This window comes from Stegostoma tigrinum, chromosome 15 (assembly GCF_030684315.1).
Source record: "Stegostoma tigrinum isolate sSteTig4 chromosome 15, sSteTig4.hap1, whole genome shotgun sequence".
Taxonomy (NCBI): Eukaryota; Metazoa; Chordata; class Chondrichthyes; order Orectolobiformes; family Stegostomatidae; genus Stegostoma; species Stegostoma tigrinum.
Window position 1 is genome coordinate 60,845,723 of NC_081368.1, and position 15,953 is coordinate 60,861,675.

Below are 15,953 nucleotides of genomic sequence, written 5' to 3' on the forward strand. Positions count from 1 at the left end.
ATTAAAAATGCCATGTGGACATTTCCTCAAATTCCCACTATATTTACTCTTCCTCTAGTTCCATCTGTCTGATAAAGATGGAACTGTGATTCTGCACCCCATGGTCCCTTTGTTTGACATCTCTCCCCAGGACCAAAACATTTAGTGCATAAGTTCTGCCCCAATTTGCCTTAACAAAATGCAACACCTCAAATTTATCTAAATTAAACTCCATCTGCCACTCCTTGGTCCATATGATTAAGGTCCCTTATGGCCCTTTTCTTCCCTTCTAACCTATGGACCCATCATCCCAGCCCTTCATAGCTCCCTGATGCCAACTTAGTGTCTATGTATAGCAGGCCATGCCCCAACTACCATTATCCTCCCATTTCCACGCCGCTCACATTTAGTTCGGACCATGGCCAAATAGCAGGAGTTATGCTGCTAAAGTTACGTCTAATTACTTGACAGTTCAGAACTTTAAAAATACTTAAAGCTAAACAAGTATTTTGCATCAGTATTTACTGTGAAGAAGGAATGGAAGCTGGAGAACTTGGAGAAATAGATGATGACATCTTGAAAAATGTTCATATTACAGAGGTAGCGGTGATAACTTAAAACGCTTAATGGTGGATAAATCCCTAGGGCGGGTCGGATGTATCCCAGAACATTGTGGGAAGTGAGGGAAGTGATTGCTGGCCCCCTTGCTGAGATATTTGTATCATCGCCAGCCACAGGTGAGGTGCCAGAAGACTGATGGTGGTGCCACTATTTAAGAAAAATGATAAGAAAACAATAGGGAACTATAGACCGTTGAGCCTGACACTGCTGGTGGGCAAGTTGTTGAAGGGAATCCTGAGGGACAGGATTTACATGTATTTGGATAGGCAAGGACTGTTTAGGGACAGCCAACTTTGCTCTGTACGCGAGATCTTGTGTCTCACTAATTTGATTGAGGTTTTTTTGAAGAAGTGACAAAGAAGATTGATGAAGGCGGAGAGGTGGGCATTGTCTCTATGAAATTTGAGCAAGGTGCTTGACATGATTCCACACGGTACACTTATTAGCAAGGTGAGACACATAGAATCCAGGGAGAGGTAGATAATTGGATGCAAAATTGGCTTGAAGGTAGAAGACAGAGGGTAGTGACAGAGAATGTTCTCGGTCTGGATGCCTTCGACTGGCGGTGTGCTGCAAGGATCAGTGCTGGATCCAATGCAATATGTCACTTATATAAATGATTTGGATGTGACTATAAGAGAAATATTATGGTTGCAGATGGTTAGTGGCAGAGTGGACAATGAAAATTATCTCCGAATACAACAGGACCTTAATCATATGGGCCAAGGAGTGGCAGATGGAGTTTAATTTAGATAAATTTGAGGTGTTGCATTTTGTTAAGGCAAATTGGGGCAGAACCTATGCACTAAATGATAAGGCCCTGGGGAGAGATGTCAAACAAAGGGACTATGGAGTGCAGAATCACAGTTCCTTGAAAGTGGCGTCTCGTGTAGCCAGGCTAATGAAGAACGCATTTGGTACACTTACCTTTATTGGTCAGTGCATTGAGTATAGAAGTTGGAAGGTCATGTTGCTGGTGTACAGAGTGTTGGTGAGGCCACTTTTGGAATACTGCATTTAATCCTGGCCTCCCTGCTGTAAGAAAGATAGTTAAACTTGAGAGTGTGCAGAAACAATTTTCAAGCATGTTGCTGGGGTTGGGATGTTTGGTCTATAGGGAGAGGCTGAATAGGCTGGAGTATTTTTCCTGAAGCTCAGAGGCTGAGGGGTGATCTTGTAGAGGTTTGTAAAATCATGAGGGGCATGAACAGGGTGATTAGTCAAGATCTGGTTTACCAAGGTAGGGTACTCCAAAACTAGAGGGCATAGCTTTAAGGTAAGAGGGGAAAGATTTAAGTGGACCTGATGAGTAATCTTTTCATTCATAGAGTGGTGAGTGTTAGAAATGTGCCACCAGAGAAAATGGTGGAGGTAGGTACAATTACAACATTTATAAGACATCTGGATGGGTATATGAATAGAAAGAATTTAGAGGGATATGAACCAAATCCTGGCAAATGGAACTAAACTAATTTAGGATATCTGGTCGGCATGGGCGAGTTGGACCAAAGGGTTTGTTTCCATGCTGGACGCCTCAACGACTTTAAGTCAAAGCTCATCATCTGGTTCCCATCAGAACTAGGGGTTCAGAAGCAGAATTTGATTTATACAGCCTGAGAAGGGGGTGTTAATTGTTTGGGCTATCATTGGCCTTGGAGATACAGCAGGGACAGTCAACCTTAGTTGTCAGACCTGGCAGGTAGACTTTTGGTCATGTTATTGCTGTCAAAATTGAACATAGATAGGCAGTGTCCATGACTCCTTTTATTCTCGAATGAAAAATGTACAATGCAAGTTTAAATTCCTTTTCCTTACATAAAACAGGCTCCTGTGTGATATTATACGCATCATACTTTGTGCCTGATTGACAGTCTTAAATAGGTTCCCAGTACAATTTCCAGTACAGTATGGATTATTTAATAAATGTTGTACAATAGTAGAATCACAACTAATGTCAGACATAGCATTCTATGGCTTGAAAACGCTGGCAGGTTGAGCACAATCAGCCTCCTGTCTACTGTGAATGTTCGAAATAGTGTGTCTATCATTGGGATGTACAGCCTACTTACCTTGCCCAGCACTGAAAGTCAGAAATCACACTCCTCTTTTGTGTGGTAGGCGCAACATCTTTATGCCTTGATGACAGCATCCGGCTAGTGGAGAAAACGACTTACGGGTTTCCTACAAACTAGCAGCGTGGGACTTCACCTCTTGTTCAACTCATTGAGACCTTGGTAATTGGTAATCTCAATTAGACACTGTATCCCCATGCTAGGGCTCAAGCAGAAAAATCAAGATTGACTTATTATTGAGGGATTACCGCACTGTTGGACATGCTATCATTCAGATGAAACATTCTTTCAGGTGAATGTAAAAGGCCGCACAACGCTACTCCTGAATGAGAGAAAGGGAGTAAGTCCCAGTGTACTGGTCAATATTTGGTATTCAGTTACCGTAATTAAAAGTACATGATCTAGTTTTTATCTCAGTACTGCTTGTGAAAGCTTTCTGTGCGCTGACTGGCTTCCAAAATGATAACTGTGACTCAGGGTGCTGGGCTAAACAGTTTTTGTCCACCCATTTAACCTGGATCTAATATGCATTCTCAGAATCTTGCATGTTTAGGAATTTAGAGATAGTAGGAACTGCCGATGCTGGAGAATCTGAAATAACAAGTTGGAGAGCTTGATGAACACAGCAGGCCAAGCAGCATCAGAGAAGCAGGAAAGCTGACGTTTAGGAATTTCAACAAGCAATAATCAACACAAACATCTCCAAATTAATCTCCCTCTCAGATGTAATGAACAAAGACCTTGAATTGATTGGGGGAGCTCCATGTCCTAGAATTCAACTGATGCTACGTAAAGAAATAAAACTGATGCTTAGGCTTACAGTAGTGAATTAAGAACGGTGATTCAGGGTCATCAGTCTGAAAAGGAACCGAACAGAATTAGGAATATATTAAACCAGGAAAAGCACTTGCATATACCTTTATGCAGAAAGACGACAAAAGTTTGGAATTGTGGAAGGAATGTTTCAAACAGATGCCAAGAGGTAATTCATTAGAGGGTAATTAGCCACTTCAACAAACTGCCAGAAAGAATTGTGGCCAAAATACAGTTAAGAAAAAGATACGTGCTGTAACTTCAAGATTGTGGGCTGATATTCAGAAAGGTGCAATAAAATGGCTAAAACATAGAAAATAGGAGCGGGAGTAGGCCATTAACCCTTCAAGCCTATTCCTCCGTTCAATATGATTCTGGTTAGTCATCTAACTCAGCACCTTGTTCCTACATTCTCCCCATACACTTTGATTAATTTAGTCCTAAGAACTCTATCCAGTTGCTGTTTGAAAACATTCCGTGCTTTGGTCTGAATGCTTTCTGTGGTGGAGAATTTCACAGGCTCATGATCATGATCACGGACAGTTACCTTCACCCCCCACCTCTAAAATTCAGCTGTTTTATCCACATATGGGCCAAGGCTAGAATGAGGTTTGGAGCCAAGTGATTCTTTTTGCTCACTTTCTACATTCACACAATGAGGGCATCACTGGCTATGCCAGCTGCTCGGAAGACAGCCTCCAGAAGTCCTTCCTTGAAGGACATAAGTGAAACAAGATGAGTTTTTTTTCCGACAATCAACAATGGATTCATGGTCATCATTAGACATGTAATTCCAGAATTTTTTTTAAGGTAATTCAGATTCCACCGTTTGCCATGGTGGGATTTGAAAATGGGTCCCCAGGAAATTCGGTCAATCATAGAATCCCTACAGTGTGGAAGCAGGCCCTTTGGCCCAACAAGTCCACAACAACCCTCAGAGCATCCTAGTCAGACTCATCCCCAGCCCCCCCACTTATCTACACATCCCTGAACAAAGTGAATAATTTAGCATGGCCAATCCACCTAACCTGCACATTCTTGGACTGTAGGAGAAAACTAGAGCACCCAGAGGAAACTCATGCAGACACAGCTAGAATGTGCAAACTCCACACAGTCACCCAAGGGTGCAGTTGAACCCAGGTTCCTGGCACTGTGAGGCAGCAGTGCTAACCACAAAATCACCATGCGAAATTATCTGGGTCTCTGGATTAACAGTCCAACAGTAATACCACTAGGCCATTGCCTCTCCGTTGATCCTAGTGGAATTCAAACTGAACGTCAATGAACAGGTTGATTATGAATCTGTGCTGTTTAATAGCATTGTTCGTGCCACCTTCATTAACTTTACTGATGAGTGAAAGTATGCAGTTAGGATGGTAACTATTAGATCAACAGTCTCCTGCTTTTTTATGGAAAGGCATACCTTGATGATTTTTCCACATCATTGAGTCGACAATGTCAGTTACCAAGAGAAGTGTTTTGCAAGACCCACACTTGCATGAAGCTATCTTGCCAATACAGTCGGAAGTATAACTCACTTCATTCACTCAAGCGCTGCTGTCAGTTCTCTGATTAGTGCTTGTACTGCAATAGCATCTAAAAGTCAGCTCCAAAAAAAGTACATCATAATAGGTATGCCATTTTAAGTCCTCTTTTGCATTGCCTAATGATGAAAAATAGCCTAGTGCCCAAAGTTTCCTAATGAAATTCTGCTAATCAGTACTTGTGAAAAAACCAATTATATCACACCATATGTTCAAACTGAAGTTGAATTTAATTAGTCTTGTCATTTGCTCTTATTGTACTACTAATAAATTCATGGTTTCCTGCAATTCAACTTTTCATGAAACCACCAAATGGAAAAAAGATGGATCCCTGCTTTTGTTTTGCTGTTGATAAAAAATAAGATTAACATACACCATTTACTTTAACAGCAAGATGAAATTATGCCAGTGAAGTTCGACGAGGCTGTTGTTTGGGTGGCAGCTGAACAACCAATTAAGGACCAACGTTTTCTGCTGAATTCAAAAGTCTTGGAAGTGTGTGGAAATCTTCCAATTTATTGGCTTCGTCCATCATATTTGAAAGGTAAAAAACAGTAGAACGGAAGCTATCAAAGATTTGGCATGCAGTTTCATGTTTGCATTAAAGAGCCTATTTTGCAATTAATAAATTGATATGTTGAAGTATCCTTGTTCGATCATAACATGCTTATGAGACAAAATTGCATCTGCAGACTAATTACATCAATAATTAATTTCTATCATTACTTTTATATCATTGTTTCAATATCTTGTACATTTTAAATTGAATGGATGCCTCTTTCCCCAGTGAATAATGTAATCATGATAATGAGAAAGTAAAAATTATTGACTAAAATAACTTCAGAGCTAGATTTAAAACTTTAATTTCACCGTCCAGTGTGATTATATTGCACGTTATACTGTGAATACAGGATACCCGTCAATAAGAAATAAGATAATCAAGGTAGTCAGACAAATAACATTTCCTTTAAAAGAGCAAATCTCAGAAAGTTTCTACTTATTAAATCCGTAAATTAGATTTTAGTTTAGAGCTCACTCACAGCAAACCATTCTTCTCCCTTGTTATGACAAGTAAACATGAAGAATATGGTGGGTAATATTAATCCACAAGCATTCAACATGTTCATCTGACAGTCGTTTTCCCACTTTTTTTATACTTGCATTTTTAAACAAGTCTCACTTCCACTAAAACTGGGGATCAAAGTTTAAATGCTTGTCTGCAACTGAGCCCTAAGTTAAAATGTGTGGTTTATCTGTAATGGCTTTAGTTGGATTTCAAGTGGCCCACACTGCAAGTAACTATTATTATGTCATTTTGAAGGTGTGGGGAATACATTCAAGAGTGTTAGTAACTTAGAGCACCAATAGGTTATACTTTACAGTATTTAATCTATTCTAGTTTATAGAAGGCCTTCTATTCATTGATAATAGGTGCTGGCTTTGGTGATGACTGTTTTCTCAATTGAGGATCTGGAATGCATCACTTGAAAGGCTCATGGGGGAAGATTCAATAGCACCTTTCAGAAGCAAATTTTGTATCTATTTCCTCGGGAAAAATTACAGGACTACAGGGAAAAGGATCAGAAACTGACCTAATTGGATAGCCTTTTCAACAAGCCGTGATGATGTGTATCTCTACAAATGTGCTTCTCAAAGCACTGAATGAATAATGACCGAGAACCACTGATGCCTAATACAAAGTGTAAGATATTGAAAACTGCTAATTATTTTCATAAATCTATAATGGATGTGCCAAAGGCTAGCTTTGAGCCTCTATTGATTACAAATTAATGGGCATGTGCTTAAAGATTGCTACTGGCCTAGACAAAAGCCACTTCTGGTTATGCCTTTTTCGGGAACATAGGAAACTGACGTTTCACTCTCCTGTCCCTTTACTCCACCATGCTTGCTCTCCCTGTTGTATTAATGGACTGTCTGCCTTTGTTGACAATAAGTGTGTGTCAACAATTCAGATAACAATACCCATTTCTCTGCTGCAAGAAAATAACAAAAAAAACTTTTGAAACGAAAAAGTTAGGTAGTTCTTTGATGATTATCATAATCTTTTTGAGTAAAACGTGGATATATGAAAACAAAAGCCAAAGATGCCTTAAACAAGCAGCGTACTGATGCAAAGTAATGTAGAAGACAAGACTTTCTAATTCCCACATAGAAATGGTGCCAGTGTACCAGTGGAGTCCATTTCTATTCACGTACCTGTATAACACCTGGAAGACACAAAAATATATCTTGTATGCAATAGAAAATAGTTTTGGGGGACCAAACCAATATTTTGGATTGACAACAATGAATGAGTAGAGCACTTGTTCTAATTCAGCGTTGTATCTTTTTAGACCCAGGATTTTACGATTTTGGAGAACCAGAGAATGCTGAAGAAGATGCATTCACTGAACACTCGGACACTGAAGCCAACAGAAAACGCCTATCACGTTCAGTGGATGATGATCTGCATGACTATGTGAGTGTATAGCAAAACGAAATCTTGTCAGTTCACAAATATTCAGCCATTCTGTGTAAAAAGGAAACTGTTGTTTGTGCTGTGATTCAAACAGTGTAAGAACTGTAATAACCTGGATGACCCATAAGTAATGCAATTCTGTCAAACCCATCTGTAAATCAATTTATTTAAATTTTGTGAAAATCAACCTGTTCAAACACATTATGACACACCTCTGTGAGCAGGAGTAATATTTCTGACTAAAAGTTGAGATTAGAATTATTTTGGAAGTGGATTGAAGGTAATTGTTACCTAGTATCCACTTGTTATACATAAATAGTGAATTGTTTACTTTGCACAAACTCACAGAACATAGTTTTACCCATAGTTTTACCACACAGTGCTAACATTTTATTTTATTAATATGTTCATTGTACTTAATGGGACAAGTTTAATGACTTTGCATCATATGGAGTAGCATACTAGCAACTAAATACAAGGGATATATATATTCATATGTTTTATATATATGAGCTGTGTTCAGCTGCAATATAAACATTTGCTCATTTCCACATCTGTTTCTCTCTTGTGAAGTCTGCTAAATGTACATAGTGAATTGACCAGTTATTGTCTGTACACCTGCAGCTAAATTAGCTGGTAAACACAAGGCAATAATGATGAATTATGTTTTGAGATTGCTTTTGTTAGAAATCAATCTGCTTTACTGGGAGAAGCAACCACAACCCTACTTTTGTGACTTAGCAAAGAAATTGGAAATCGTTGTAAATTTTCTCTCCATCCTACATGGTCAAGTTATAAAATGTCCAACAGAATCCTCAGCCACAATCATCCATTCCTCACAGGTGGAAAGGAAGTCGGTGGGAAGGGAAAATCATTGGACAGTTACATATCCAGCCCCTTTCCACTGCAGAGGAATTCCATTCTGGGCAGGAAGGCCCAGGATTGACTTTCCCACCTAGCTGCCAATTGGAGTCATCAAGTAGTTAATTAACAATGACCTAAGACCCTCTTCCTGTTTGGGCTGCAGACATTTCAGCTCCAGGTGGAACAAGAAAGTGGTTGGCATATTCGACAGTTTAAACCGGTGTGGGAAGGCTGTCAGTTCAAGGGAGAGGAGGCTGTTCCCTCGATCTGCACGAATCCTGGGAGGTTATACCATCGACAGGGGTTTAGTCTCTGAGAGGTGGCCTATGTCCTCGCTTCCAGACAAATGGAACCTCCTTGTTGCCTGACCTCCAGTCCCCCTCCATGTCAGAGTCCAGATGTTGGTGTTCCTGCAGCTGAGGATTGTTGACCTCCAAATTGTCAGGACTTCCAAGTGGCAGAATTTCCTCCAGGGCTGTAATTCTGGAGGAAAGCAGCCAATCAGCTGGCTGATTAATGACAGTTCCTTCAGGCTTTCTGACCACAATGAGATACAGGCTTGCTCCAGGAAAGCCTTCCACTTTCAGACTTAGTCTGAAAATGAGGAAATCCCAGCCACAGTGTCTACAGCATAGAAGGAGGCAATCTGGCACATCACATGTCTTTTGAAAAGCTGTCCCGACAGACCCTCTCTCTTTTGCATATCACTCTGCAATTTCTTCAGATCCAGGAGATCTGAAAGTCCCTTTTGAAAATTACTATTGAATCTGCTCCATTACGCTTCTCAAGTGATATTTTCCATGTTGTACGTGGGTCAGGAAGGGCCTGAAACAGTCATAGAATCCTTACAGTTTAGCCGCAGGCTATTCAGCCTTGAGCCAGCATTGACCCTCCAGAGAGCATCCTACCCGGACCCAACCCCTGTCCTATCCCCGTAGCCCTACAGTTCCCATAGCTCATCCATCTAACCTGCATGTCCCTGAACACTATGGACAATTTAGCATCATCAGTCCAATTAACTTGGACATCTTTGACTGTGGGAGGAAACCAGAACACCCATAGGAATCCCATGCAGACACAAGGAGAATTGCGAGACACCACACAGACGGGTCACCCAAGTGCAGAATCGAACCTGGGTCCTTGGCACAGTGAGGCAGTAGTGCTAACCACCGAACCACTGTGCTGCCCGTATTAAGTATTAACAAAGAGTTAAAACTTGTTCGATTTCAATAAGTGGCTCCTCTACCCCACGTTGATGATGTCATGATGTCTAGGGAGATACTGACATAAAATTAACTGCATGCAACTACAAGCAATTGTGAGTGCCATAAAGCGGCTTAGGTTAAAGTTGAGTTGAGTGGGAAAATGCGTGGCGGAAGCAGTATAACTTGGAAAAAGTGAAGTAGTCTGCTTTGGTGGGGAAGTCAGAATCACAGAATTGAGAAATGTTGATGTACATTGCAATCTGGGTGTCTTTGTTCACCAGTTATTGAAAGCAAACACCATACAGTGCAGCAAGCAATCAGGAAAGCAAATAGTATGTTGGCCTTCATTGCAAAAGGTTTTGGGTGCAATTGCAAGGAAATCTTACTGCAGCTGTGCAGGGCTTTTTTGAGGCCACAGCAGGGGTATTGTGGGTGGTTTTGCTCTCCTTGTCTAAGAAAAAGTACGTTCACCAGAATGATACCTGGGACGGCAGGTTTGTGAAATGAGGAGAGATTGGGGAAGCTGTGTCTGTATTCGCTAGTCTTTAGGAAAATGACCAAGAATTTCACTGAAATGTATAAAATTCTGGCAGGACCTGACAGGAATCAATGTTGTCCTGGCAAGGGTGTCCAGAACAACGTGTCACAGACCCAGGATGCATGGTAGGCCATTTCACACTGAGATGCGGAGAAATGTCTTCATTGGGAGGGTAGTAAATCTGTCTAATTCTGTACCACAGAAGACTGTGGGAGTCTTCACTGAAAATATTTATGGAAGAAACATATAGATTTATAGGAACGAAAGGTATTGAAGGGGATAGAGAGGAGAGGAAGTATGACGTTGAGATAGAGGATCAACAACTATTACTATGGATAACAGAACACTCCAGATTGAGTGAATAGCCTGCCCCTATTTTCTATGGTTCTTTGTTTTCAATGTGACCATGTTGGATTCAATCACTGAGGAAACAAAGAACAACATCCAAACTGCAATAATCGAGATTAAATTTTTAATAAAAGACTAAAGAGCAGATCTATGGCCATATTGTGAACAAAAAAGAAATCCTCTGGCACAAGTTGGAGATGTGGTGCATAGAATTCGATGGAAGAAACCAGTACAAAACATTAGAGAACCTATACGTATTTCACAGAACAGGATAGCAGACAAAAGCACGTCCCTCCCTGATGCGCTCAATGCTTTCTATTCTCAGTTCGGACAGAAAGCCAGTGGAACAATATTAACTGCCCTGACGCCCCAGACTTATCTGATCTGTCAGTCATCACTGCACTCATCACATCAGCCTCCTTGAGTGAACACGAGGAAAGCAACTGGTTCAGGTGGAGTTCCCTGGCGTGCACTCTGATCCTGTGCAGACCAGCTAGAGACAGTATACACTGACCTCTCTTTGCTACAATCTGAAACCCCCACCTGCTTCAAGAAGGCCGCCAGCATTCCAGTACTGAAGAAAACACATGCTATGTGTCTGAATAACTACTGGCTGTGACCGCCATAATTATGAAGTTCTTCAAGAGAGTAGCCATGGTGCGCATCTACTCTGGCCTTCAAGCTAGCCTCAATCCTTTGTAACTTGCCTACTGGTGTAACAGGTCCATGGCATTTCCTTAGCACTGTCCTCATCCCTGGAACATCTGGATAATAAGGATACCTACATCAGGCTTCTACTTATCAACCACAGCTCTGTCTTCAACACTATAATCCCAAACAAACTGACCTCCAAACTCCGAGACCTAGGTGTCAGCTCTGCCCGCTGCAAATTGATCTTCAGCTTCCTGACCCACAGACCACAATCAGTGAAGATAGACAACAGCAATCCTCAACACCAGCACCCCACATGAATGTGTACTCAGTTACCCCCTGTACACTCATGACTGTGTGGCCAAATTTCATCCGAATGGCCAGCTGCAAGTTTGCTGACCACTGTAATGGGCTGGAAAACAAACAATGATGTGACAGAATACAGGAAGGAGATAAAATGCCTGGTGTTGTCGTGCAAAAATAACAATCTCTCACTCAAATCAGCAAAACTAAAGAACTGATGTTTGATTTCAAGAAAAAAGGAGGAGGACACGTCCCTACCTACATCAATGGAGCTGAGGTGGAGAGGGTCAAGAGCATCAAGTTCCTAAGAGTAACCCATCACCAACAATCTGTCCTAGACCTCCCACATGGATGCAACAGTCTAGAAGGCACAACAGCACCTCTTCTTCTTTGGAGGCTAAGGAAATTTGGCATGTTCATAAGGACTGTCACCAATTTTTATACATGCACCACAGAAAGCATTCTATCCAGCTGCATCATGGCTTGGAATGGCAACTGCTGTGCCCAGGACTGTAAGCAACTACAGAAAGTTGTGAACACAGCCCAACATGCAACCAACCTGCCATTCTTTGACTGAATCTACATTTCTTGTTGCCATGGAATAGCAGCCAACATCAATGACCCCTCCCATCTATGTTATGGCCTCTTCTAACCTCTCCTGTCAGGCAGAAGATACATAAGCTTAAACACACATACCAACAGGTTCAAAAATATCTTCTTCCCCACGATTATTGGACTGCTCAATGGATATCTCAAATTTCAAATTTAATGTTGGTCTTGCTTTTGTACACCTCCTGTGCAGCATAACTTTGTATACCTCATTCTGTTCACTTTGTGGTCTGTATGTCCTTGAATGGTATGATCTACCTGCACTGCGCACAAAACAAAATTTTTCACCGTATTTAGATACATGTGACAACAACAATCAAGTCAAATCAAATCAAATCAAACCATGGCAATTGCGTTCTAGCCAACATACGGCCATTTTTTCAAGTCGAAAGAGAACATGTTCGAGGAAGATTGTGAAACTGCCATGATTATAATGAAGTCAGCCAGGTGAGCTTCATAGAAGATGAGTTCCTTCATTTTGGCTGTTTATCTGGCCCAATCAGGGAGCTCTGGCTGACATAAAAAAATGAATGTCAGGGATATTGTGGGGAATGCTTGTCTCACTGTCAAGTTGTGCTATTGTCAAAGAGTCTGAATTTGTAAATAAAATTGATGGTTAGTGGGATGCCGGCCTGTGAAGAGCTATTTCATCCACATTGTCTGAGTTTGAAAAGTCAAAAACTTGGGGGTGGGGTAGTAATGGGGAGGTGAGTGCGATACGTAAGGATACAAATAAATGCATAACATTAATAATTATCAAATAAAACCTTAGGGAAGATATTGTAAATGTGTCTGGAAGGATGTGGAAGGGTTAAATATTTCATTGACTACAAAAAATGCTACCCGATGAAGTGATGCCATGAGGAATTGGTTGAAGAAAAAATTAGGAGCTTATGAAAAGTAGATCCAAGACTAGATACTCTAAGTGGTCTTTGCCGATATCTTCAAAACAACCAGTTCAAGGATACTATTATAGATCTTGGACTTGGACTTCTTAGCTCAACATTGGAGTCACTAACAGTGTGCCACAACAGTCCTCATGAATAATCATTTCAATAATATTTAGCCTATTGTTACAGCCAGCAAACAGGTTACTGTGAACTACTTCTATTTACTTTATAAAGATGCATCAGGTCAAAAGGTGCCTACTTTTGCAAACTGTGGATCTTATAAGCCCCTAAAGGATGCACATATGTGGAAAATATAGTTGGCAGCGCAAATAATATTCTGGATTGCAATTTTACGTTTATCTTCCAAATGAGAAAGCTTCATAATCCAAACTCAGTTGAAAAAAAATAGACACAGGCCTTCCATAGTTATACGTTTTAATCCCAATTCAGAATTTGAAAGTAAATCAGATTTTTGCAACTAACACTTTTAAAATAGCCACCGTGCCAGTCTGGAAAAGTTGAGATAAAATTAGATCTCTGAATCATTTCCACAGCTGCAGTTGATAATTAGAAGCTTTGTTGACAATATTCCGGAGCAAATCAATGAAAATGTGATATATCGCAGGTAAAATCATCAAGCCCTGTTATTGCTTCATCAAAGCCTGTATCCATTCTTGGAGACTGTAAGGGACTACAGATGCTGGAAGCCAGAGCCAATAGATGTGAAGCTGGAAAAGCACAGCAAGTCCAACAGCAACCGAGGAGCAGGAAAGTCAACGTTTCAGGCTGGAATCTTCCGTCAGGATGAAGGGCCGGCAGTGGGGGCGGTGCGGGGGGGAGCCTAATAGTAAATAGAGGGAGTGGGGCTGAAGGCTAGGGTAGGTGGTATGTGATAAGTGGATACAGGTAAGGGGTTGATCAGTGGAAAGGGTGGAGCGGATAAGTGAGTAGAAAGATGGACAGATTAGGTCAGGTCAGGGAGGCAAGGAGGACAGGGAGGGCCAGACATGGTACAACATTGAGATTGGAGGGATTTTGAAGCTGGTAAAGTCAATATTGAAGCCTTTGGGCTGTAATCTCCCAAGGCAAAATGTGAGGTGTTGTTTCTTCAGTTTATGTTTGGCCTAATTCTGATTGTGGAGGACGCCAAGGATGGACATGTCGCCAGGAGAATGGAAGGGGGAATTAAAATGGATGGCAACCAGATGGTCAGGTTGGCGCAGAGCGCAAATGCTTCACAAGCCAGTCCTCAAATCTATGTTTGACCACATTGGGAGCAACGGGTACAATAAAGCAGGCTGGATGAAGTGCAGGTGAATCTTTGCTGGATCTGGAAAGATTCTTTGAGGTTTTGGATGGAGGTGAGAGGGGAGTTGTGGGGGGGTAGGTGTTGCACCTCCTGCAGTTACAGGGAAATGTACCGGGTGTGGTGCTCAAGTTGGTGGGGACTGTGAAGCTGACAAGGAAGTCACAGAATGAATGGTCCCTGCGGAAAACAAACAGGGGTGGGGATGGAGATATCCTTTTGGTGGTGAGTTATGATTTTAGGTGGCAGAACTGTTGGAGGATGATGCGTTGGATTCAGAGGTTGGGGTTGGTGGAGTGGGTACATGAGGACTAAGGGGACTCGATCCCTACTGTTGTTGGGGAAAGGGTTTTGAGGGCAGAAGTGCAGGAAATGGAGGAGATGCAGTTGAGGGCATCGTTAATTGGAGAAGTGGTGTAACTACAGTCCTGAAAGGAGGAGGATACCTAGGATGTCCTAGAGTAAAATACTTCATCCTGTGAGCAAGTATAGTGGAGGCAGAGGAATTGAGAAAATGGCATCGCAATTTTGGGTGAGTGGAGGACGTGTAGTTGATCCATTCTGTTTAATTTTTAAATAAGATGGGCTACGAAATGGAATAATGTGTTATCCATCATTTTCTCTTTCGTACCTTGTGAAAAATTCAAAGTATATTTTTCACGAATAAGGCAATTTGTTTACTCCAAAATCAAATCTACTACAAAACTCTGATAAACCAGAGCAGGAGGGATTTGAAATTTGTTTTGCAAAATAGTAGATTATTTGTTCTATCCCATTTTATATTCCACCTAATTTTCAAAGAAAAACCGTGTATAGAGGGCAGAGATAATGGGAACTGCAGATGCTGGAGAATCCAAGATAACAAAGTGTGGAATTGGATGAACACAGCAGGCCAAGCAGCATCTCAGGAGCACAAAAGCTGACGTTTCGGACCTAGACCCTTCATCAGAGGGCAGGTGTGCTGTCATCAGTTTTGTATTACTGTTGAAGTCAGATTTCACTCCCACTGTGCCTTTCATATGTTAATGACCATTTGAAAGGTTGTTCACCGTTTATGGGTGTTGGGGCAGGGAACAGATTTTCTGCGCCCATCCCAGGAGGCATTAAATCGTTAGGATACAAGAAATATGTAACATATGCATAACAGGGCCTTATGGCACAGAGGTGATGCTCCAATCTCTGGAGCAGAAGATCTGAGTTCAAAACCCATCTGCCCAGAAGTTGTGTCTGAACAGGCTACTTGAAATGACTATAAATTGGGTAGTGGGAGTCTACATTCCCATCGGAACTTCCGCAATTGACCATTAATTATTTTGACAGGAAATCAGACAGACTCCCAGCTTAAGTTTTCAATGCATCATGTAATCTGATCATTCCATTTGACTGGTCCATGACAACTGTCATAGGACTGACTGGCTGTAAATTCTACAGGCACCTTGAATAGATTTACTTCAATATTACCCCTACTTTGAGTTACTTTAGTTTAGTCTCGCCATAAACATAATTGAATTACATGCAGACTAAACACACTTATTCGGCAAGTAATTGAAGCTACTATCTTCAAAGCCTTAGTTTTATCCCAAGTTCTCCCATGCTTTCTAAATTATTATAAATTGTTCATTTAAATCTTTGTGAACTGGTTGCAGACTACTGCTTATTTCATCATTTTTAATACCCCCTGTTACTGTTTCCTGCCACAAATAACAACCCATAAATAAACCTATTTGAAGA

General features: G+C 41.2%; 1 protein-coding gene across 1 annotated transcript in view; it reads left to right on the forward strand.

Moving 5' to 3' along the window:
- The window catches only part of tnmd (tenomodulin), a 171,873-nt gene that overhangs the window by 138,035 nt on the left and 17,885 nt on the right, over positions 1-15,953 (forward strand). The window contains exons 5-6 of the mRNA XM_048544024.2: positions 5,420-5,573; positions 7,384-7,508. Of these exons, the coding sequence (XP_048399981.2) occupies positions 5,420-5,573; positions 7,384-7,508 (279 nt within the window). The remainder of the gene's footprint in view (positions 1-5,419; positions 5,574-7,383; positions 7,509-15,953) is intronic.